This window comes from Poecilia reticulata, chromosome 11, assembly GCF_904066995.2.
Source record: "Poecilia reticulata chromosome 11, P_reticulata-male-v2, whole genome shotgun sequence".
Lineage (NCBI taxonomy): Eukaryota > Metazoa > Chordata > Actinopteri > Cyprinodontiformes > Poeciliidae > Poecilia > Poecilia reticulata.
Genome location: NC_088840.1, coordinates 4,931,372 through 4,956,792, shown reverse-complemented (window position 1 = coordinate 4,956,792; position 25,421 = coordinate 4,931,372). Strand labels below are relative to the sequence as shown.

The 25,421-nt window shown below is 38.5% G+C and overlaps 1 protein-coding gene and 1 long non-coding RNA gene across 3 annotated transcripts; one reads left to right on the top strand and one right to left on the bottom strand.

The window, feature by feature from the left end:
• Nucleotides 1-613: 613 nt before the first annotated feature.
• Nucleotides 614-16,852, bottom strand: parp10 (poly(ADP-ribose) polymerase family member 10). Of its 2 annotated transcripts, none has more exons than XM_081612983.1 (11): nt 16,821-16,852; nt 8,683-8,858; nt 7,783-8,025; nt 7,440-7,670; nt 5,881-6,893; nt 5,584-5,796; nt 4,533-4,659; nt 3,469-4,461; nt 2,075-2,208; nt 1,813-1,987; nt 614-1,723 (listed from the first exon to the last, which is right to left on the bottom strand). In XM_081612983.1, the coding sequence occupies exons 1-11, from the start codon at nt 16,835-16,837 to the stop codon at nt 1,425-1,427; spliced, it is 3,621 nt and encodes a 1,206-aa protein (XP_081469109.1). In that variant the 5' UTR covers nt 16,838-16,852; the 3' UTR covers nt 614-1,424. The 2 variants fall into 2 exon arrangements, with proteins under 2 accessions (XP_081469109.1, XP_008419595.1); XM_008421373.2 differs by lacking the exon at nt 16,821-16,852 and adding an exon at nt 11,135-11,244.
• A 103-nt stretch (nt 16,853-16,955) lies between these two features.
• On the top strand, nt 16,956-23,944 carry LOC145553888 (uncharacterized). The gene is made up of 4 exons (XR_014089931.1): nt 16,956-17,297; nt 23,309-23,372; nt 23,465-23,516; nt 23,596-23,944. It is a non-coding gene; the product is annotated as an uncharacterized LOC145553888 (long non-coding RNA).
• The last annotated feature ends 1,477 nt before the right edge of the window (nt 23,945-25,421 follow it).

Below are 25,421 nucleotides of genomic sequence, written 5' to 3'. Positions count from 1 at the left end.
TGATGGTTCAAGCAATGATTCTGTATCTTAATGTCTGACTTTTAAGACATTAGTGTATAAATCTCTGACATTCTCTCATGATTGTGACATTAGAAATATTTGTGATCGTTCTGAAAAACGGAAGTTTGATCTGATTCCATTCAGTGAGGAAAAAAAAGGTGGATATCTTTTTCTAGATTTACACATGTACGCACAAACATTCTAATATATTTTATTACACTTTATTAAACAATAGTTTATAACTATTACTGTATGAAAACTTAACTTCTTCAATTATTTAAGACTTTCTTTGCAAATGAGATGCTAAAGAAAAGTCACCGTGCTGGAAAAAAAAAAGTCCTGATTCTAATTTTAAGATTTTCATTAAAAATCAAGAACTCTACAAGAACAAAAAAATATTCGCTTGCATATTTAAAAAGTACAACTGAAAATCTGATGTAAAATGAAAAGAAATCTGAATTGCAGTCAGGGCATTCATCAAGAACAGTTAAAAACCTTAAACAGGCACTTTGAACGCTATAATAATCATCATGCCAATGGTGATACAGTCAGTACTGCAGAGTGACCAACCGGAAGCTTCACGGTACTGCTGATGTCACAAAAAAAGCACAGCTCGACTGACTTTGTTTTATTAAAATCAAGACATTCTTTCAGATTGCAGGTGATAGATGCAAGAGCTCAGAAAGTTAAAACAGAACAGATTCTGTCCCGTAAAACGGCAGAAAAGCACAAATGTGTGTCTTTATGGCAAAGATTCATCTTGACTGTGTTTGCCCTAAGCCAGACTGTCAGCCGTTTTGTTAACATTACAATCAAAATTTTGGGATTTTCTTATGCTCAGTAGAATTGTGCTCAGAGATGCAGAAACAGATAAAAAGAAGAAAGAAAAAACTACTTAAAAAGTAATATTTAAGACACTTAAACACCTGCACCAATTAAGCCCATTTCCCCCCAAATGGACCTCCTACAAAGAGAAGCAAGTTCATTCTTGGATTTCAGTTTGGGTTCATTTATTTTCAACCTAGTCATTGTTTTACTTTCATGCTCGTAGCGCAAAATGCGAGTAATGAATTACCCTGCTTAAAAGAAACCTGTTTCTTCAGGTGAGCTGTGTCGGCATTGTCAGTTGAACAGTTCCCATGGAAACGGATTGAAATAAGTGCAAGGTTGCGTTAAAGATCAGACCATAATAAGCCATAGTGTGTAGAGAAGACATGTCCAGCATTGCATTATTACGAGTCTTTCAGTTTCAGCGACTTGGTGTTTTTTAAATCGTACGTCACTGAAACAATGAAGGCAAAAACAAAACAGGTTTCAGACTTGATAAAGGGTTGATTGTCACCGATTAAGCCTCCAAAACTAAGGCCATTTAAACATAAAAATGCACTTCTTAAATCATGGTAAACAACAAAAACACCCTCTGCTTAGCGGTAGATTCTCTGGCACGTGATGAGGTATTCTGGGAACGCCTGCGTGTCGTTGAAGATGACGAACATGGTGGGTTTGGTGATGTCGTCGGTCACGCTGTCGTATCGGAGGGGAATATCTCCCGTCTCCTTCAGCGGTGCGGTCTTCATCGAGTGGCAGCCTTTGGTGAAGTCTCCGGTTAGAACCTTGGAGGCGAATATAAACTTGTATCCGTCGGCGTTCGGGGGCGAGTACTGATCCTGGACGGACAGAGCAGAGTTGACGGCGAAGTACACTCCCTGACCGTAGACCGTGGCTGTGCAGGGGAAGAAAAGATGATAAAAATACAGGACATATGCGACCTTCAGGAACAGACACACATCACGAGAAAGGTTTGAGATGTACCGTTCTTCCCGCAGAAGCTTCTGTTAAACCCATGAACACAGATCTCCTTCACACTCCCCTCACTCGTCCCGTGGTACAGAACCCGTTCGACTACCGGCTGAGTGGAATGCTGCAGTACGCTCGCCTTCTTCAGCTTGTACTGATTGTACAGCAGTCGGTTCATGAGTTTTTCCACCTGGACGACCAAAAAACAACAACAAAAAAACCCCTCTTTATTCCAGAAACGTCACATAAATTTGCCACCAGGTGTCGTCTTCATCACCTGTATGATTCGGATTTTGCTGTGGTACTCTTGTATGGTGCTGTAGAAATTCTTCACCACTTCCTGGAACTCCTCGGACTCTTCGTCGATTTTGGTCGCATCAGGCAGGTGGGACAGGAGAGAATATTCCTCCTCTGTTATAAAAAGATTTAGGATGAAAATCAATCGCCGCCATCACTTAGCAACAATGACATAAAGCTGGAAAAACAGACTAAAGGCAGGCAAGGACAACCAGATGGGTGTTATCATCAGCAATACAGCACATAAAATAAAAGCTTTTAAAGTAATTATACCTCAAAGTATATGTTTGTGTTTTTATTAGGCTACTTAAACTGTTTTAGCTATGTCGTTTTATCAGTTTGTTCAAAATAGAAAACTAGCGGTGCCAGTCTTCCTTTCATCATTCACTTTAACAATATTTTTATGTTCTTTGAAGGCAAAGTAATTTTATTTACTTACTTTCTAAAAGGAACAATTTTCAAATCCCTTACATCAATTCAGAATTATATAAGAAAACCCATAACATGCAACTCAAACAATCTACCATTAAACTGTTTTGACTAGAGAGACACATAAAAACATCCCACTGTTTTCCAATCACTAAACGCAGCACACTCAAGAGTTAAGAGACTGTGCTGATAACTCTCTTCAGTGTAGACAACATTATGGAGTGTGGAAGACAAAAGTACTCATTTTCAGTTTCTGTAAGGTGCTTAAAAATGAAATCAGGAGAAGAATATGCAGCTACAGTGGATCCAATGCCTATTCAGTATTTGCAGCCATTTCAGTGAAACTTAATCAAAATTTGATCCTGAGGTGGAATGCTACCTCACACGCCATTGGCTGGCATTTTCAAACCAGCCAATCCAGGAGTTCTTTTAATTTTCTTTAGCACTGAGCAGAGATCAGGAAGACTGTAGATATTAGCTTCTGTGGCAGTGTCAAGATGATTACCACACTGTGTACATTAATGCATATTAAAGTATGTTTGGTGTTTGAATGATTAGAATAGTCAGTCATAAGCATTCATAGAGAAAGTGTCAAGTATTCATGGATGTCATCTATTCACGGGAGGATCAGACACTAACCCCTGTGAATACCGAGGGTCCACTGTATCTAAAAGAAAACTGTCTTTACTATGACACGTCGACAAGATGCCTGTAGTTCAGTCAGGCTGCAGGACGGCGAGACGGCAAGACATTCAGAAGAAATGAGGAGGGTGGGAAGTTTTGCTTGGGTCAAACAGCTGTCTGCTGTTTTAGTAAAACACCACTATAAAATGCTAATACCAGTTTAAAAGGCCAACTCTCCAATCTCTATTGACTCAAAGAAATGTTATATATATGATTTGGGTGTTGACTTGTCCGGACACCCCAAAAATGGCCCACAGTTACCTGGTACATCCTGGGTCACATCCCCCAACTCCAGCAGCTTCCTGGAGATTTTCACCGACTTCCCAGAAGCGATGTTATATTCCTGCATCTTCTCAAAGTTGATAATGTGGGGTTGATTGTCGAACAAAATGTCAACTTTCTTAAGCTTCATCCTCCAGGCGTTCTCAATAAATACTATAGCGTCCGTAGAGTAAGCTTTTGCCTTTGAGGTGATCGGGTTGTGATGAACCCACTGAACAGTCTTCAGGATTTCTTTGTCCGATACGGCGTTAGAGATATTCTCCAGCAGCAGCTTCACATCAGAAATTGCTGCGGTCACGTAATCCTTAAACCCAGAAACGGCAATGATGGTTCCCTGAACCTGAACGTCCACTGCGTGCTTCCGCTTGATAACCTCCAAACATTTTGTGTGGTAATCAGTCATGGTTTTGACGGTCCTGTGCTCCACCTTCTCCTCAACCTGCCTCTGGTTCACCTTCTTGTTGAAAGCGATGTCGACCCGAATCAGGTCACAGCTGTACCCGGCAAACACGTGGAGCTGAAGGGTGTTGGCCGCCTTCAGTGCGTTCTCGAAGGACAGATCGACGCTTTGCTGCCGAGCTACCTGCTGGCTGTTGCCTGAAGGACTATTGGAGTGTTCTTCTCGAATCACTTTCTTGGAGAGCTCCAAGGCTTTTTGAAGCTGTTCCTCTTCGTCCTGCTGGGACCACTGGTTCGCCTCCATAGAGTACTGGATGGCTAAGGAGAGCTGGGCCTCTTCCTCCAGGCTGCTGCCTAGAACTCCCTGAGACAGATACGTACTCGGCAAATTTTGATCAGATAAAGGCTGGGGGCTTTGGATGTCTGTCACGTCCTGATCCGCTAACGCGCCCTGTTCCTCGGCGGTGTACAGATCTAAATTGTCCATGTCATTAAACTGGTCTGGAGCGGGCACCCCGTCTTCCTGGCATTTATCGACGGTTGAGACGATTCTCTTGGCCTCCGCCAGAAGACCTGAAAGGAGGGGGACGGATTCAGTGACACCGTGGTGAAAGAAATGAGCTGATGAGGAAGGAAGCTAGTACCTGTGTTTGTGGCTCCATTAGAGTCTGTCTGCATTGAGTCTGCCTTCAGCTCAGGGGCAGAGCCGTTCACACACCCCTTCTGAATGTTTTTCTGAGATAGCATCTTCCACGCACTTTCAAAAATGTCCTGGAACATAAAGGGAAATGTCAATTCATTTTCTCCATCTTCATTAGCAGTATTTGATTCAGTCTGTATGATGTCTATGGAATAATCTGACTGTGTATAAATCGGATCTGTCTGGAAAATAAAAGAGTCAATGTAAAGCTATTAAAAGCCAGAGTAGAAACTGCAATCTTGGGTAAGCTGATACACCTCTTAGAACGTATTGGTTGTGATTTCCATGTTTAGTCGGCCCCACTTTGATTTTTACCACAAAAACAGGACCGGCAAAGCTGCACCACGTCTGTATGTTGGTGTTTCTTCAAAGAGAAATCTTGCCAGCTTTAATTATTCAAGACCTCTGGATTATTATACATTTCTGAGTTAGAACTTGCTTAAACTGGTGATATGATTTTATTCTCGTATTATTTTGACTGTTTTGACTGCTGTTAAAATAATACGTGATATTTTTGCAATATCACAACTTCATTCTTGTTATCAAGAAAAAAAAAGTGGTCCGACTCAAATATTCCATGAAAGAGTTGACATCACTCTGAACCATGGAAACCCAATGAGTGCACTGATGGAAAAAAAAATCTTATTTAAAATTTTTTTTCTCAAAAACTAAAAATTTTAATTAATCAATAAAATCAATTGACTGCCCAACCCCAGTTTGTGGTATTTAAAAAAAAAATCAACATTCAAGTTAATAGAGGCGAAGTTTCAAAGCTTCTAATTTATACTGACAAAAAAACCACTATGCTGAAGGTGAGACTCATTCAGAAAACTGAGCAGCCTCTACATTCTGTATACTGGAAGATGTTGCCTCAGGCTGTAACGTAGAATGGATCAGAACCAGTAGAACCAGCTGGCTGAGAGAGCGAGGGGAAGCTTGGAGCTGCATAACTTGAAAAGCACGAGAGTTCAAAACGTTTTGCTTCATGGAGCTACCTGGTGCGGCAGCGGCTCCCAGGGGACGTACTTCAGGCTGATGAACACCTGAAACTTCGTCTCCATCTCGTTCAGAATGCTCCTGCACTCCTTCTCGTCTAAAAAGCGAGTCACGCCCGGGACGTTCACAGTGATGATTCTGGTGCAGATTGACGACACCACTCCCTGCAGGACCTCCTCCGCCATTTGGCATGCAACAGCTTGACCGTGGATCTAGCGAATTCGCCAAAAACGGACATGAAATATGAAACAATTTAGTTTTTTCTAATTTACTGACGTTCTTGTTCCCCTACATACCTTGAGACCACAATTCTCTTCGCCCTCCAGTGGAAAAATGGACACCTGATCCATGTCGGCCAGCAGCTGGTGGCAGTGAATCTGGACGTACTTGAGCATGCCGGGCTCCATGGTGAGGAGTGCCTCCCTTTCGATGGGTGTGGTCAGAAACTGCACGACGGCGGCCTGCTTGTCGTTCTCCATGCCTTTCAGGGTCAGGACGTCTATGCTGCCGGGGTGCTCCGACGACTTCGTTGACATGAAACCCAGAGTCTGCAGGAAGTCGGACCACTCCCTGCAGCACAGCAGCGCCTCCTGCTCCGACTCCAGAGGAACACTGAACTCACACACCTGGGATTTTAAAAAGATACCCGCCTGGTCGGCGACCTTTTTGCTCAGGGAGGTTACAGACACGGTCGAATCGGACACGACAAATAAAGCAGACAGTCTCCTTTGAGTCAACGCTTGTAGTAAATGGTTCTTCACATCTTCTCTTTCGAGGAACAGAGCCACCTCTGGACCGACAGTAAAACGAGTCTCTGCTATGCTCCCGAAAAAGCGTGAGATCGAGTCTTTTATCTGCTCCAGTTCCAGTTTGTTCGGTCCTGAAACATGAACGCCGTCGTCTTTGATTTGGATGCTAAAACTTGGATGGGCCTTCTGCACATCTTGTTGAATGCTGTTCTTTTGAAACCAAGCAAGTTTTATTCGGTCTGTGAAGGGGATATGGCACGAGTGTGTTTCTATTTCCACAGTTTGATCCTCCATGACTGCCTCCTCCACCTCCACCATGCTGGCAGCAGGTGGTTCCTGAATGCTGTGTGGCATCTCAGCAGGGGGTGACGGCTCTGCATCGACTGGAAGCGGACTAGTCTGCATCTCCACATTTTCCACTTCCACCAAGTCAGTGTCTGTGACATCTTGGCTCTCAGTTACAGAGTCTTGTGTCGCAGGTTGAAGGAAGTCAAAGTAAGCCTTCACTACGAGTTCGGTGTCGTTCACTTTGTGTTGAAGACGTAGGACGCAGTCCACAGCTGACGAGAGAACACAGTAATTACATTTATACATCGAGTTATGGAGCTACTTATTCCACTTCAGTCTCTTCACTTTCTACCATCTTATACAAGGTTTCACAAACTCAAATTTAAGACTTTTTAATGCCATTAAGAATGTAATTTAAGACCTGCATTGTGACAGAAATGTACAAAATAAAAATCACAAATAATTAAATTGTATGGGTTGGTAACAGAAGTCAGAAAATGGTCATGATGAACATCATCCAGTCAACTTTTGATACATTTCTAGTGACCCATGATGAACTTTAAAAAAAAGCTAGCTAACTTTACCCCTGCTACCCAGACAGCTAGCTAGCTGTCAATAAGGCAAGGGTGAAACTAGCTAACTTTACCCCTGCAAGAGAGACAGCCAGCTGTAAGGCCAACCAGCAAGGGTAAAGCTAGCCTGCTTTACCCTTGCTAGGTAGCTAGCTAGCATATTATAGCAGCTAGTTATCGCACAATTAAATCTTTTGCTAAGAAAAAAAATATAGTCATCAGAAGGTGACACAGCGTACAACTTACACTCGTAATATGCAAAGGTCACCTTGGCCGTTCCCTCAGAGAGCATGGTGACCTCCTTCACCCGCTGGTTCCCGCCCCTTTCGCTCTCAAAGTACAACCTGAGCAGATCTGGTGAGGTACCCGGGTGCATGTTCTCCAACAACACTGAGTCCGTTTGCTCAATCTGTTCCAGAGTTACCTCTGACCCATCCAGTTTTCTCTTGGAGATCCTGGTCCTTAGAGTCTGGAAATCTAAAAATAACAACAACAAAGAAACAGAAGTTGATTTAGTCATCCATGATCCATGCAGATTAGTTTTTTGCATGCATCATCTCTGAACAGAGGTAAAATACTCTCTTTTGACCTTTAGACAAGGGTTGGCTGAGATGGATGAGGACAAAGTCTTTTTCTGGAGACGGGATCAGAGTGTAGTCCGTCACGTTCAGGTCCATCATGTTTTCCACGTACAGCTCTATCATCTCAGTGCTGGTGTAGGGGTTGACACCCCTCAGCAGAAGCCTGCACCGATCCTTCGACGGAGGCTTTCTTACGCTCAGCTCAGAGTTATGCACTACGTGATGCCCTTTCGACAGAACTCTGGCTGCAGCTGTCGATGGGATAAAAGCAGAAGGAAAAGAAATGAGCATACGGTAAGTGAGTAACAAATGTACACACTGCCTAAAGTCAAGTGGTTCTAGGACGTATGGACTGGTAATGTTTAATGCTAATTAACTTATTAGAGAGAACAACTTATGTTTGCAAGTATTGTAGCGACAGGATGTTGCCACTGGCACAAACCACAAAGAAGAAGACAACAGGAAGTAGTTGGAGGATAATGGCGCTGCATGCTTTTTAGTGACTTATTGTGTGTGATTTTAATTGCACTTATTTAATGGATACACCGCGCAATTGCAAAAACGCAGTATGATTGTGAAACTGCTGGCACCAATTGACTGGACCTCTGTTGAAGTAGTTCACGTTCAGTTTTACATCATAAAGGTTGCATTATGTAAAAACTAAAGCTGTTGCCTAGTGTTTTCTTTAGGTGCAAAGTGATAAATATAAAAATATGTTAATTTGGAAAATCCTCTTTTAAGATCCGTCATTAAGTGTTTCAAGAATAAACTAAAATTGCACAAGAAAAGGAACATTTCAATGAGTGACTCATGAATTTTGTAGATATTTTTTGCACAGTTCTAGTGCTGCCAATGGTGCAGTTGCCATTTTACGACTTCCGGCAGGATTTCCAGGAAATTTCACTTGCCTTCTGCATCTTCGAAACACAGCGTGGCGCGGTTCTGCTTGATCTCCACGGACTCGAGCGGACCTCCTCCAGAGCGACGCTTGTTCTCAAAGTAGAGGTAGAGCAGCTCCTCGTCTATGTTTCCAGGAAGCTCCAACACCTCCACCGTCCTGCCCTCTGGGTTCTTGCCAGACATCCTAAAAAAGAAAATAAAGAAACTAACAGTCTGTATACTTGACATCAGAATTGTATATCGATTCATACAGGTTTATGTTGTTGCAAGAACTTCATTTTCATTTCATTTTTTCCATTTATAAACTTAATTTTTATTGAGGTTTCTGGGCGCATTTCTCAGAAATATCTTCACCACCGAAATGACATGAGGTTAAGCATGTTGAAGGCTTTGAGACCAGCTGTCCTGGTAACCAACACTTACATTAAACAAACTAAAAAACACCCTGGATTTTAGTCTTTAAAACTTTAGACACACATAAACAGTTCTCTTACTATTGATTAATCACTTATTGAGAGGTAATCATGATTTCCATTTGTCATTGTTTTAAAGGTCACAGCTGTAAAATGCATCAAATTTCGCAAAATCAATGTGTATAAAATTGCAGTTAAAAAATGCCATGCATTAAGTTCTGTTATTTTATTAATATATTTGGCCCCCAGATTGGACTTTGACCATCTTTTATACCCACATCTGATATTGATCTGATTGAGGGAATTGTGATGGTGAAAAAGAAAGAGTGGAGATGAAAATGTGGGTTAATCATAAACAATATCTGCAATGTCATGTTTTCTAAATATCTAATATAGTGTGCAGCAATGAAAGCTGGCTTTTCGACATGGAAAACAATCCTCAAAACGCTTGTTTTGCCACTGTTGTGCACTTTGAAAGTGAACTTACGAATTTAAAACGTTGCCTACTTTATAAAATAATTAATAACTTGTGCTTATTTATTTTTATATATATCCTACACATTCCACATGATAAAACATCGTTTGGGAAATTGTCAATTTTCTTTTACAGATGTAAACTCAACAGAGCACAACTTTTATTGAGGCCATTAGAAAAGAAAAATATTGTTGCCATGGAGAACTCTACTTCTATCCCTCCAGGAAAACATTTTATGTTAATTTCACATAGTTAAAATTAAAAACTTGAATATTGCCTTAAGTTAAAAAAGTTGTTAAATTTGCCAGGGAAACAGATTGTAACAGTTTCCATAATTTATTTGGCAGAAAATTTAGCAAAAATGATCTTAAAGGCCATTATATTTATTTATATATATATATGTCCTTGAAACTGGAGAAATACCAGGGCCTCAGAGAGGAACTGGAAAAGACCTGGAAGGTGAAGACCACAGTGGTGCCTGTGGTCATCGGGGCTCTCGGGGCAGTCACCCCCAAACTGGAGCAGTGGCTAAAACAGATCCCAGGAAAAACATCAGACATCTCAGTCCAGAAATGTGCAGTTCTAGGCACATGCAAGATACTGGAGGAACCCTCAAGTTCCCAGGCCTCTGGTAGAGACCCGAACTCAGAGGATGAAACAGACCACCCACGGAGGGTGAGAAGGGGATTTTTTTTTGCTTTTTTATTTATATATAATTCTAATCCTACATTCTAATGATTCTAATCCTACATCACATCTTGCTTGACTTAATTTCATGTATGGTCTTTTTATCGTCTGTCGTGACTAAATAAATGTGTTTATGAAGGAGTTTTTTGGATAAATAAATTATTTTTCTGCAATCTGTGAAGAAATGTTTTTATGCTACATCATTGTGACTACTTGGTAATAACTGAACTGATTAAATTTTCGTATATATCTTACTGTTCAAACCATCAGCACACTGACTGCAGGTTAACAGTGGAAATTCTGCTAAAACCTGGTGTGATGCATATGTTGCCCGTATTTCACACGGTACTTTACATTGTCACGGATTAAATATCGGTGTTGACCATCAGTGATTACAATCATGGAATGATGAGACGGGTTTAAAAATGCTAAGAACCTTCCAGAAAATGTTCCACCTCACTTTCTACTCTACACTTCTTTTACTGCATTTAGGTTTTCCTTCCCGTCGCCAGTAATAAATCCAGCCAGGGCCTACACACTGCAGCAGGTTACTCAGCCTGATACTTACAGGAAGTCTTATCAGGAACATTGTTTCAGAGCCAAAATGCCACTCTACCACTTTAGCTTGTTATACCGCCGCTGACAGCGCTGGTGTGACGCACTTTTTAATTTAAATTGTAGTTTACCTAAAGTGTATACACTATGACTTAGCGCCGTCGTTTTACAAGCTTTAAAGTGAAAGCTGGAGCTCTTGTAGCTTCTAGAAACTAGCTTGAAGGCACTATAAAAGACTGCGTGTTGCTGTTTTTTTCATAAAACGGCTGCAAAATAAGAAAAGGCCATTTTCCAAAGGCGGTTAGGCCAACATTTTGGAGACTTTCTTACCTGTGCTACAAAGAAAACATTGACTTTCATCAGACAGTGGTGCGCTTCCTTGTTTTGCTGCTTGTTGAACTCTAATGGCGTCATCAGCCCGTCGCTGCGTATTAAAGGAGCGCCGCCAGTTTCTGAACTGCGTTGTTCTCAGTTGTTCAGACCGTAAGGAGAAACTCTGATACATGGATAAACTCACCGTAAAAGTATGGACTTCACGAAGTTTAACTAAATTTAAAGGTGTTTATTTATAAGTCTATTTACCCCGTCACCCTCCTGCTCCTCAAAGTCGTTTTAATGTAAAATACAAGGCAAAAAGGTCCATTTTACAGGTGCATATCGATAAATTATCATTAAAAATTCATTCATTTCAGTCATTTCTTTCAGTAATTCAATTCAGAATCTTAAAAATATATATTTTAATTCCACACGCAAAGATATATTCCCAGCCGGTTTTCTATGCTGTAAATGTTTATTTTTATGACTTAGCTACAAGGAAGCTCACAAGTTCTTAGAAAATAAAAGTGTTACATAAGACCAAAAAAGGGGCTTTATAACAAAAATGGCAGCCTTTACATGAACTTTTGCATCAAACTCAGATGTGTTTCTATATCCTACTTGCTTTTAAAACTACATATATCTTAATTTAACAGTGATTCTTGAGAATAGGGACAAATCAGGTCCTATGGATAAAGCACAAAATTAGAATAAAATATACGCAAAATATAATTTTTAAAAATATCTGTCTAAACTAACCTGGGTCATGTGAACACAACAATGTATATTTTCCTGGTGTTTGCTGAATATTTTTTTATTTTAAACATTGTAGTAGGTGGCTGGTGTCTTTAAAATCCCTTGTCCAGGAGCAGAACTCAATACATTATAATAGTTTAAAATAATTTTTATATATTTTATATATTTCCATTGAAATTTGTCCCTAGCTTTTGTCAACACCGTCAGACATGAAAAGAATGTAAAAAAAAAAAAAAATCAGGCATTATTGGGGGGCATCAGAACTTCTAAGGACCCCATGACCACTTCCATTCTCTTCCTTTGCTAGGAGGGCTAGTTAGCTCTGGTTAGCTTATGTTATTCTTTAGTTTTTTTCCCCTTCTGTTTTATTCCTAAATTGCTCGTCACAACCATGATGTGTCAACACAATAACTGACCATTTACAAAACTTTGATGAAATTTTGTGAAATAAAAGCTTAATTTTAGTATACTATAAAGATTTCATGGACCTGATATGGCCTCCTTCAAAATAACATCATATAAATTCAGGTAGTTTGGTATTTCGTCAACTCCATCAGAGTTTTTGTGACTCTTTCGATGAAATTGTTGACAAATCTCACTTAAATGTGCAATTAATTCATTTTAATGTATTTTACATAAATTGTATTACTTCACATGTATTAAGTTTTTCGTTTTACTCACTAGTTTGTCACCACCTTCAGCTCTGCGTCAACTCCATCATAAACTGTTAACTCCGTCAGATGGACTTTTGTTGTTTTTTGTTTTAAATAATATTTTTTTGTTTCTAGAGAAGCATTTGTCTGTAAAACTGAGTAAAAATATCACTAATAGGGTATTTTAAAAATAATTTTATATTTATTTTTGCCAGATGGTGATGACAAAGTTCTGGGTCAGGTCAATTAAAAATGTAATTTTTAAAAGAAATGTTGCAACTGGGAGCCTGCATCATCTTTACATTTCCAAAACATTATTTGTCATATTTGCATGCATAAGGTTGAGAAATAATTTTTAAAAAATTGGGGAAAATTAAAACCCGTTTTGTCCCTATTCTCAAGAATCACTGTTAATCCATTTGCAGTTTTTCATGTCTTGTTCATTTATACTATTGTTGTAACCCAGTGGTCCCCAAACTACGGCCCGCGGGCCGGATTCGGCCCGCCTCCACATTTGGTCATTGGAAGTCAAAATTGGAAATAAAAGAAGAAAGCGCCCATTAAAACGGAATTAGATTTTAATAGGGAATTGAAATTTGAGAATGTTGTTGATCAGTTAAATAGCATTGAGGGGAAAAAGAAGATTTTTCGTTTTTTTAAGTAATATTGGGATCATTATGAGAATTTGAGGTATAGATATTAGGATCCAGTAGGTAGTGCAACAATAATGGATGCAAGCTGCTGTTGAGATCTGAAGAAGAAGGAAGTGCCCATTTTCGTTTAGCACATGCTAGTAGCAGACACGAAGGATTAGCACTTTTACTGTTACAGTTCCAGTTAAATCTAAACTTGGCACCTTTTTCTTTTTCAACCGTAATAAATGTGATATTCAATTGACCTGTTATTACACAAATTTTGGGTGTCTGCCCCCCTCTGCTGCTGCTGCATCGTTGTTGAAAACCTGGAGCGGCAGAGATATCTGCGGCTTAGATGTGTATGTTTACTGGTTTAAAAAAAAACGTTGGGGTTGTGGTTTATAGTTCTGAAAATACGGACTATAATCCTTCCTGGATTTTTTCTGTGAAGAACCCAGAGAGGGTTATTTGGTTATTATTTATTTCATTAATAGTGTTATTTATTTCCTGACTTTTGTGCTGTGAAGAACCCAGAGAGGGTTATTTGATTGTGCTTTCTGGAAAAAAATTAATTTTTACATTTAGGCACTCCTGCAATCGTCACACTTTTTCTGTTACTGACTCCGGCCCCCAACCAGAGAAGGGAAAAGTTATGTGGCCCTCACAGAAAAAAGTTTGGGGATCCCTATTGTAACCCTTTGAGGACATTTAGGAAATGTTCCCGAAGGGTTCTAGTGAGCTTAGTATTTGATTATTGTTCATTTTTCCTGTCATTTAAAAAATATAATCTGTTGTTCTGAAGAAACCAGAAGATTGCATCGAATCTTCACAATCCCCCATTCCAAGAAAGTATGGCCGACTGTTTGTTGTAAATTACGTCCTAAGAAATTCAGATCTCAAACTGTTTTTATTGACTTTAATAACATAATTTTTTATATGTGTATAAGGCTAATACAGCATATAATAATCGTTTGTGCCTTGGCCTGAACAAGTTTGCTACTGCTTGTTTGTGTGTGAATTGGAGTTAATTTCCTTTGCTTACTGCTGAACAGTGGCTGAGCTAGACTTTTAAAGTTGGGGGGCAAAATTTAAAATGTCTGTGTGCACATTATATATATATATAATGTGCACACAAGCAGAGCTTCCTAACCAAGGTGTCCATAACTCATCAACACGCTGTATGTATATATATATATATATATATATATATATATATATATATATATATATATATATATATATATATATATATATATATATATATATATACAGCGTGTTGATGAGTTATGGACACCTTGGTTAGGAAGCTATATATATATATATATATATATATATATATATATATATATATATATATATATATATATATATATATAGCGTGTTGATGAGTTATGGACACCTTGGTTAGGAAGCTCTGCTTGGACAGGTAATTTGACAGGTAACAATATTTCGGGTCGGACCAGAATTATTTGCCTGATGGTGGTTCGGGCTTCTAATGAGTTTACATTTAATGAGTTTGGAGCACACAGAGAAAAGCTAAAGAGAATGTTATGATCTACTTATTGTAGTTTAAGTAGAGGAATAACAGCTGACTGTTGAGAGAGGAAAGAAATTAAAGTGCAGATCCGTTAGGCAGAAACAAGCGCAGAGCGCTGTGCAAAAAATGCTCCAATTAATCACACATGAGATGACAAACGCCAAATATACAACATATAGTTACACTGCTTAGTTAATGGTGTTTTAAAAACAAAACCAGTAAAAATTGAGTTAATATGTCAGATTCCCTCCTCAGCCTCGTCTTGATAAGAACAGAGAGCAGTTCGCTGGTTTCTGTCCAGAATGTGATCAGCTGACCACTTGGTGCGCAGACAGTTTCAACTTTACGCACAGAGAACATCGTGGAGCTCATTATTAATCATACTAAGAACAATATCTGTCAGAGAATCATCTCTGATCTGGACGCTTTAACGGACCAGAGGCTTTGGAGCGTCCAGCAGCTGATCCGCTTCTGCTGGTTTTTCTCCTGCTGAGGGAAGTGATGCGGGATCAGGAAACGATGAGAGTTCTGCCGTCTCTAATCACGTCATTTCGTGAAATCTTACCTGATTTCAAAAATGTTCTAGCAGAGAAATAATAAATGTTTTGTTGGATGACTACAAATTGGAAATAAAATGATTTTTTTCTTTGACGGACAACGAAAAACTCCAACCCAACCTCTGCTCGAAACTAGAACATTGTCGGCCCCTCTTCGGTTTTTTCTCTTTTTGCGGAGGATCAATAAATAACTTATTGGTTTTTTACCATCACCACCAGGTATGAAGTGCTTTAGCCTTTGAGTTGCACCACAGCGCTGCAACTGAAACACCCAGGAGAAGAATATCAGCTTGTTGTTATGAGTATAAAGGAGGCTGGTATCGCGCCTGATAAAAATCGATTTATGTCACATGGACTTATATCAAGTTTTATACATTTTCTTTTCATATATTTATTGTTTTTCTTCTTTAGATATTAGGTTGGCTTAGAATGATTCCAAATAATGTACAGGAATAACCCGGTGCTGTTACATGTCAATCATCAGGGGGGGCCAATCAGATGACAAGGGGGGCACTGGCCCTCCCCCCCCGCCCCCCTGTCTGGCTCCGCCACTGAGGATTACACAACAGTTTTTAACACATTTCCTGCAGATATATTTGGTATTTTTCATGCTTAATGCCACTCAGCAGAGGTTCGCTGGTTAACGAATTCAACATGAAGACAGGCGAATATTACACAAGCCTAGTTTATGAACTTTACCCAGTGCTAACATTAGCTAGCACAATATGCTACCGGGGATTGTGGCAGACAAAATACGTCATAAGTTGTGTAAGATTTCTTCTTTGAAACAGACAGGACACTTTAGTAGCTGCTAAACGGTGTAATGTTGTGAAGATTACTTACCTTCACATTCTGTGTCCCTCACTGAAGCCCTGCAGTTTGGGACACAGTTCTGAGATCTCAGGGAGTCATCCGCTGCTTTAGACAGCGCTAACCAATCAGAACACGTCTTACATTGCTTGTCTTTAAGCCCCGCCCCGGATGTCCATATAAGTAGATACAAGCCCCGCCCCGGATGTCCATATAAGTAGACATAAGCCCCGCCCCGGATGTCCATATAAGTAGACATAAGCCCCGCCCCGGAGGTCCAAATAAGTTGACATAAGCCCCGCCCAGGATGTTCATGTAAGTTGACATAAGCCCCGGATGTTCATGTGAGATTCCCAAGCAAATAAAGTTTAGTTCAACCAACAAACAGGAGCTTCAAAAAAACTTCGACTCAACCAAGAAAATTCTGATATGCAAAATTAAGTTTCAAACAAAAATTTGTGATTTCAATAAAAATAAATTAAGCTCTTTAAACATTTTTTTGTTTTGTGAAAAATTATTTTTATGATTAAAAAGTTTTTAAGAAGTTATTGTTTGATTGACTACTTCCGTATTTTCCGCAATATAAGGTGCGGAAAATACGCACCTTATATTGGCAATACGGACCGAGATGCCGTCGGTCCGTATTGAACCGACGGAACGCGATTTGTTCCGTCCTATAATGTGGGTGTGTAACAATAAAGAAGGTCCCCAGTACTTTATACAGTAATCTGCCCCAGTCATTGTTTCACTCACCGTGTTGGTGTTGCCATATTGTGCCCAACTGCTTTCTGGGTAACAGACCAACCGACACGCTGCCGCCGCAGCCTCTGCGGCCATAGGAGATCCTAAGATGGCGGAATGAGAGGTGTTAATTTTGCAGGCTGTCGCTTGTAGTTACTGTTTAGCCTAGATTTATCATTCATTTTGGTGCTTTAGCCCCGTTGTAAAGTTTTGTATGTTTTTTATTCTTACTCTAACATTTTTTTGAGACTATTTTAGGGTTTTTTGTTGTTCTTTTGTCGTCTCGGTGTTAAGGTTCGGAAGCTAGCATGTCTGAACACGATTACAATCGGTCTGCTCTTCTAGAGGCTTGCGACGAAGACATGATTGAAGAAATTGAGATGGTCGGGGCCACATCTGATCCTCCTTGTAAAGAACAGAAGGTGAACTGGGATCACACGCCTATTAAGAACAAAAACAAGAAGAAGATGAAGCTGCATGAGCCTGAATGTAAGGATGACACAGCTAACGCCATTCTTCGTGTGTTAGGAGAACTTAATAGTAAGATCGACAACCAGACTGAAATTCTGAAAAGCATCGAAAAACGTGTTGAAGCTAATACTGTAGCCACTGGGTAACTACAATAGTGGAAATTGATGGAAAAAAGATCATTTTGGTGTGTCTATATGGATACAATAATAAAGCGATGAATAGTGAGTTTTTTGATGAACTCGGAGTGACGATAAAACATTGGAAATTAAAATATTCCACTGATCAGGTTATAGTAGGAGGTGATTTCAATGTGGCTCCAGATGGATCGATTGATCGTCTCCCCTCAGGGGGACAGCATCATATCTACAATGATATTTTTGTAAATTTAATCTCTAATACAAATTTGACGGACTGCTGGAGAATTAGAAATCCCACTACTAGACAATACTCCTGGTTCAACCCTTCTGGAAATGGTCAATGCTCTAGGCTAGATTATTGGTTAATCCCTCATAATATGGTAAATAATATTTCAAACTGTGAAATGTCAGCGGCTCCTCTAACAGATCATTGTTCGGTTACCTTGTTTCTCTCTCTAAATAAATCTAAACCACCCTCAATCTTAGCTTGGAAGTTTAATAGTAATCTACTGAATAATAAAACTTTTTGTTCAGAAATCCTGAACCTCATTAAGGATATTTCAGTAATGAATATGTCTCCCTTAAATAAGTGGGAGTGGTTTAAATTTAATGTTAGGTCGGCAGCAATAAAGACGGGTAAATTTGTTTCTAAGATGAGACAGAAACAATCCCAACTTATTGGCAATATTAACTCTCTATGTTCAAAATCGGTTTTATCTTCTGAAGAGCTGAGTGAGCTTGATGTGTTCAAATCCCAACTAGATGATCTTTTTCTAGATAAAGCAAGAGGGGCTTTCATTCGCTCCAGGGCTCGGTGGATTGAGGACGGTGAGAAAAATTCTTCCTATTTTTTCAATCTTGAGAAACAAAGACAATCCAAAAAGAAGATTGGAAAGCTAATTATTAATGGCAGCATCACTGAAGACCCTGATTTAATAAATTTAACAATTAAAATTTTTTTATAGTGATCTTTATTGCTCTAAATATTCTGAATCCAATTGCCAGTCTTTTTTTTTTGATGAAATTCAGGAATGTGTTGAAAAAATTTATATTGATTTTAAAAACCTCATGGATGATGACTTAAATACTGAAGAGCTTGACGTAGCAATACAACAAATGACAAAGGTTAAATCTCCAGGTCTAGATGGGTTAACCACTGAATTTTATACCTTCTTTTGGAAAGATTTACGTAAACTTTTATTTGAAGCCTTGTTGGAATGCATTTCAAACAATAATCTCTCTCCCACCATGAAACGAGGTTTGATTACTCTAATCCCCAAAGCCAATAAAGATCCTCTATTACTTGAAAATTTGAGACCCATCACTCTTTTATGTACCGACTACAAAATTCTAGCTCTTGTTTATGCTAATCGCTTAAATAGTGGATTAGGAACGTTTATTAATGAATGCCAGTCAGCGTTTATAAAAGGAAGAAAGATCCATCATCATACTAGACTGATTTTTGATATGATTGATTATCGTAATTTTATTGATAGGGACAGTTTGATTCTATTCCTGGATTTCTTTAAAGCGTTTGACTCACTGGAACACGGCTTCATTATAAAAACATTGAAATATTTTGGCTTTGGAGAGAATTTTTGTAATATAATCAGATTATTTTATAGTGATATAAGTAGCTCAGTTTCCCCGAGAACAAGTATGACCCCAAGTTTCTCTATGTCTAGAGGAATCGGGCAGGGCTGCCCAATTTCACCTAAATTGTTCATATTAACAACTCAAATGCTTACCCTTCTAATTATGAAAAATTCCAATTTGCATGGTATTAAATTTCTTGATAAGGAGTTCAAAATAAGTCAATTTGCTGACGACACAACAATTTTTCTAAGGGATAAAACTATGGTAAACATCGCGCTAAAATCCATTTTTATGTTTTCCGGAGCGTCTGGTTTGTCTCTCAATATTAATAAATGTGAACTTCTGCCGATCCATTCCTGCTCTGATGCGTCTGTTGCCTCCATCACAGTTAAGTCTGAGGTTCAATATCTGGGATTATTAATCTCAAATAATAATACTAGAAGAGAAGAGGAAAACATTGATAGTTGCTTGGCTAGTATGAAGAAATCCCTGAGCCGTTGGTTAACTAGAGATCTAACTATTTTTGGACGAACTTTTTTAGCCAAAGCTGAGGGTGTATCCAAATTAATTTATCCTTGCCATTCTGTTTTTATCTCTGACAAAAATATTAGGAAAACTAACTCGATAATCTTTCAGTTTATCTGGAGGAACAAAACTCATTATTTAGAGCCTTAGATTTTGAGGCTCTGATTGGTTCATTTAGAATAAATTGGCTAAAGGCTTATCTGTCCCATTCCAACTCAATGTGGTTTCATATTCCTAAATCTATATTCAAAAGCCTCGGGGGCTTAGATTTCCTGCTAAAATGTGATTTTGAATTAACCAAGATTCCTATTTTACTGTCCAATTTTCATAAACAAGTTCTGCATTTCTGGAAAATGGTTTTCACCCACAATTTTACCCCACATGGATCCATAGTGTGGAACAACAGATCAATACTAATAAATAGAAAATCTATTTTTAAAGCTGACTGGTATGAAAAAGGTATTTTATTTGTAACTGACTTAATGGGTAGTGATGGTTTGTTGTTAAATCATAGAGATTTTATTAATAAATTTAATTTGAACTGTTCTTGTAACGAATATCTTAAAGTATGCAAAGCTGTTCCTGTGGCTCTGATCCATCTCATCCAAAACACCTTAAGATATACAAAGGTTGTTGCATCCTTACCCAAATTGAATCTTCTCATTAAATGCCAGGGGTTTAAGAGAAAATGTTAAACGAAAAGCTTTATTTTTATTTGCCAAACAACAAAAGTCTGATTTTTGCTTTTTTCAAGAGTCACATAATGCAGCAAATGAGGCGTCTTTTTGGAAAACTCAATGGGGAAAAGAGTTCTGGTTCTCTCATGGCTCAGAAAGATCAGCAGGGGTTAATATTTAAAAAAAAAAACAACTTTAATGGTTCTGTTCTACACTCAGAAAGTGATTCTAATGGCCACTATATAATTTTAATCCTGAATATCAATAACAATATTTCCCTTCTTGCCAATGTATATGGATATAATTCAAAACCTGAAAATGATTTTTTACTTGATGGATTAGAAGCTAGCTTTTTACACTGGTTATCAAAATACCCAAATGCTCTGCTTTTAATGGGTGGAGATTTCAACGTTGCTTTGAACAGCTCCCTAGATCGATGGCCTCCGAGTACTAATAATACTTCTTCTATGAACTTGTCCTCTTTTATGCAAAAATTTAATCTCGTAGAGATATAGAGGGAAAAACCCCAGTTTCTAGAGATTACACATCGTCTAATGAGCCTTAATGTCTCGCATAGATTACTGGTTAGTTTCTGATTGCTTAGATAAAAATCACATCACTCCTAGAATATTAACATCACCTTTAACCAATCACAAAGCAATATCATTGATCGCCTCATTCTGTACTAACATTACTCCCACATTCAAAAGTTCTTATTGGAAACTTAACAATTCCATATTAAAAAATGTGCTAGTAATTGATGAAGTCAAATTATTAATAAACCAGTTCTGGAAAAAAGATCAAAATTCTAGAAGTGCTCTGAACTTGAACCCTATTATAGAAAATGTACAAAAGAAACTAAATTCTTGGCTTCAAAGAGATTTATCAATTCAAGGAAGAATTTTGTTAGCAAAAGCAGAAGGCATCTCCCGTTTAACTTATCCAGCTTTGTCTCTTTCTGTAAATAAACAACTAACATCATTGATAAAATACTTTATAGATTTGTATGGAAAAATAGGATTCATTATATCAGGAAGTCAGTCTTGATGAGCTCATTTGAACTTGGTGGCCTCCATTTTCTTGATTGTACCTTAAATAATACATTCAAAATAAACTGGATTCAATATTTTCTTAAAAATCCATCCTCAATCTGGAATTTTATACCTAACTTTTTATTCTCAAAACTTGGTGGCCTTAAATTTATTCTCCTTTGCAACTACAAAATTGAGAAACTACTCATAAGGCCATCTAATTTCCACAAACAAATGCTTCTTTCTTGGTCTCTAATTTACAAGCATAATTTTTCACCCCATCGATATTATATTTGGACCAATGGAGACATTTTGTACAAACATAAATCTTTATTCTTGGAATATTGGTTTCAACATGGAATCATCTTGGTTCAGCAGCTTTTTAGTCCTGATGGTGTCTTAATGTCTTATTCTGAACTTCTAGAAAGGTTTGGTCCCCGTACCACCAAAGGAATATGCGCTTGTTTTTGATGCCATCCCGTCTGGTGTAAGTTACAGAAGATTCTTAAATCTTCTGTAACTTCTGTTCTGACTCCACCAGGTCTAGACCCTGCTGTCACCAATGTTGGTCAAATCTGTTTTTCCACAAGAAAGCAAAAGAACAACCGTGATGTTCGTGCCTTATTCCAGAAGGACATCATCTCTGTTCCCTCTTATTGGAATAACTTTGCCCCCAACCTGAACTGGAAAAAATCTGGTGTCTTCCATCTAAATATTTAATTATTAATGAGATCAAAGAAGTGTCTTTTAAGATAATCCATCGTTTTTATCCCTGCAAGTTTTTCCTTCAACAATACAAAAAAGACACAAACTGTTCATTCTGGCAACTCTATGAAGAAGATCTCTGTCACTTATTCTGGTCGTGCTATTTCTCATGTATTTTCTGGCAAGATATTTGTACATTTCTCAAACAATTCTTGATGACTTTTCCCTCACTTATGTAAATATGTTGTTTGGATTCTTCTCTTATCCCACTAATAAAATAAAACATTTTTATATTATCAACCTAATTTTATTAGTCGCAAAATATCATATACATAAATCTAAATTCTCAAATCAGAAACCTCGCTTTTCAGCCTTTAAAGAGGAATTCAAACAATATACTATATCTCTCCAGTATTCAAAAAATAGAAAAGCCATTAAGACGATGGACATGTGCTCTCACTTTAACATCTTTTTGAGTTAACTTTTTATTTGTATATTTGCTTTTCATTTTGTTTGTGCTTCATAGGCAACACCCTGGCATTATTATCCTCTCTGTTTTGTTACTTATTTGTATTAATTTTGCTATTTTGTAAACCACCTTATTGTCAATAAAAAATAAAAAAAATTGAAAGAGCCTCAGTTTGTTGTCGGAGCGACTGAAGGGGATTCCTTTTTCTTTTAATGAGCGGTGGAGGCCGGCGGCGGTCCAGCCTTTGAGGAGCTGGCGAGTTAGGAGGCCTGGAGAGGGTCGTGGAGACGAAGCCGGGTTGGTGTTCTGGAGCGTTTGGGAATGGCGTCTGGGACCGGGAGAACGAAGTATATGGGCTGCTTAGGAAACTGGAGGTGTGGTTTGAGGCGTGGCTCTGCTCCTGAACCTAAACTAACAAGTTAACTCCAGGTTGTTTTACCTTTGTTTACCTTTAATGTGGCTCATCACAGCCGCTGTAGTTTCTGAACGTTCAATAAACGACAAACTTGGACTAATTACCTCGTTCTTTGTGAGTTTACGTCATTTACAACAAACACGGTAAATATTTTTCATTAAGTATTTAACAAGCTAATGGCCTCTACCGCGATAATTATGTGACATTAAATTAATTATCTAATATAAAAATAGTTTGGTTCTTTGAGCTCAGAGTCTGAAAAACTTCTCCATTATCAAACTTTTTTTTGCCTCTTATTTAGTGGGCTAAATATTTATTTAGACTTTCTCCAGAATAATAACCTTTTTCAACCTTTATAGCTCCACTGCTGAAAATGAGGCTCTGTATACATGCATATATCTATATATATTGTTGTCCATTACAAAAAGAATCAATACATTCCAGGTGAGTAACGTCGTTTTCTCTTCGTGCCAGGAAAGAAGGTCCAAAAGACCCAGTAGACGACGTGGCTTCCAGACAGAAAGTCCCAAGGACCCAGGTAAGGCCCTCTCTTTGAGGAATCTATTTAGTCTTTTCTTCCATCGTGTTTGTATTCATTTGGTCAGATGAGTAGTAACCGTTCTCCTCCAGCGAGGCGTACCCAGGATTTCAGTTTCCACCGAAGAAACAATATGATCCCCAGGTAAGTGAATCAATTTCAGGGAATTAAACAGAGAAAACAACTAACTGGTGAATAAAACTTGACCTTTGACCCTCCACAGGTCATGCAAAAGAAGTGAAAGTGTAAAATCATCTGTAGAATTGTTTGCAGAACCTCCTCATCCTCCATTCCTCAACACCTGAAGCACCACCCAGATTCCGAAGAGGACAGTTTAGGTCAGGAGTTTGGTGAAAACGATCAGAGCGACGCCTGCAGCCGCTCCAAAGCCCAGGCCAAAACTCAACCCGCTCACAAAAGACTCTCCACAGTTAGTTAAAAAGCCCCACACACTCCAGCTGGGACGCTGCCGCTCTCGATTCAAATGACCAAGAATAGCTTCCACCATTTCATCTTCTTCAGACGCATTTAAATTATAAGACCTTTTAATCTTTTTTATTAGTCCTGCAATTTCATGGAGTAACTCCTCCGTACTTAAATATCCTAACCTCCTCCTTTCAACCCTGATGTAAAATTCGTTAATGTCGTCAATGAGATTATTGTCCATGTTGAACGTTTTCTCCAGTCTTTCTTCAGAGCTCGAATGAAAGATCTTGGGAAAGTTCAAGTACTTAGAGGCTGTTTTATGATGTCATAACAAAGGAGAATGGTATGACATCACATGGAGATTATGACATCACAGGGAGAGTTATGTCATAACTGACAAATATTTGCATTTGCATATATTTATGCATTTTATAAAATATGTTTATATGGTTTTCTTTTTTACATATGTTGAGAATGGAAATCTTAATCGATGAATCATAATTTGTATCGACACACGGAGCATAAAATCAGCCAAAAGCATCCGACTGATTTTATTCTCTTTCAGCGCTGAAAGGAGACGTTTTAACCAGTTTCTAAAAAAGTCTGAGCAGCGTCTGAGGAGCAGGAGGGCAGCAGCTGATTATATGAACTGAAGACTCTCCCTGAATCTCACCATGTCTCTGTGGCCTGATAAGTTTCTGTTTCTCTGAGGAAAGAGCCTCAGAGTCTGACAGAATCAAACATGTAACTCTTTACTATGAGCCCTTTGTCTAACAGCGTGTGACTCTTTCTCCACCTAAGTAAAACGTCTCAACATCCCGTTTGGCTCTGAAGAGCCCAAAACTAAACGGGGAGACAAACCCGGAGCAGACACTGTCCCTGTCCGGAAACGTCCTGAGGCTTTTACAGATGTTCACATCATTCATGTCGTCTTTCATGTCATTCAGGTAGAAACAGACGGGGCCCCAGGCCTCCGAGGCGGTGGGTCCAAACCACCATGTTCCCCTTAATGAAGAGCATGTAGGGAAATAAAATGTTAACAAAGTGTTAAAAAACAGCTAAATGTTAAAAAGAATAAAATATTAAGATGATATGTGAAAGTTGATGAGCTATAAAAGAGTCAAATATTAAAAGAATATTTAAAAAGTTAATCAAATGTTAAGATAATATTTAAAAGTTAATAAAACATAGAAAGGATGCAATGTTAAGAAATGAAATGTTAAGATAATCTTAGAGTTAATGAGTATTTAAGGGTATAGAATATAAAACGAATAGTTTCAAACCACCAGAGTAAATAAGCCTTACATGCAGCCGACAGAAATATGAGATTAATAAAATCTAACCAGTTCAGTCTAGACCTATCAACGTCAGATCAGTTTCTGCGTGTCCAGATGTAGAGGCGGAGCAGCTAGATAGGAAACCTGACAGCCAGGCTTCAGAGGCGTTTCAGCTGTAAACTGGTCCACAGTCTCACTTCCTGTCACACCCAGAAAGGATTGGACTTTATTCTGCGACACAAAAACAACTAAAGCACAATTAATGGATTTATATAATGAATACTAAAGGAAAAATATGATATTTTATCCTAGATGCTAGTCCTGCTCTCATACTCTAGAAAGCTGC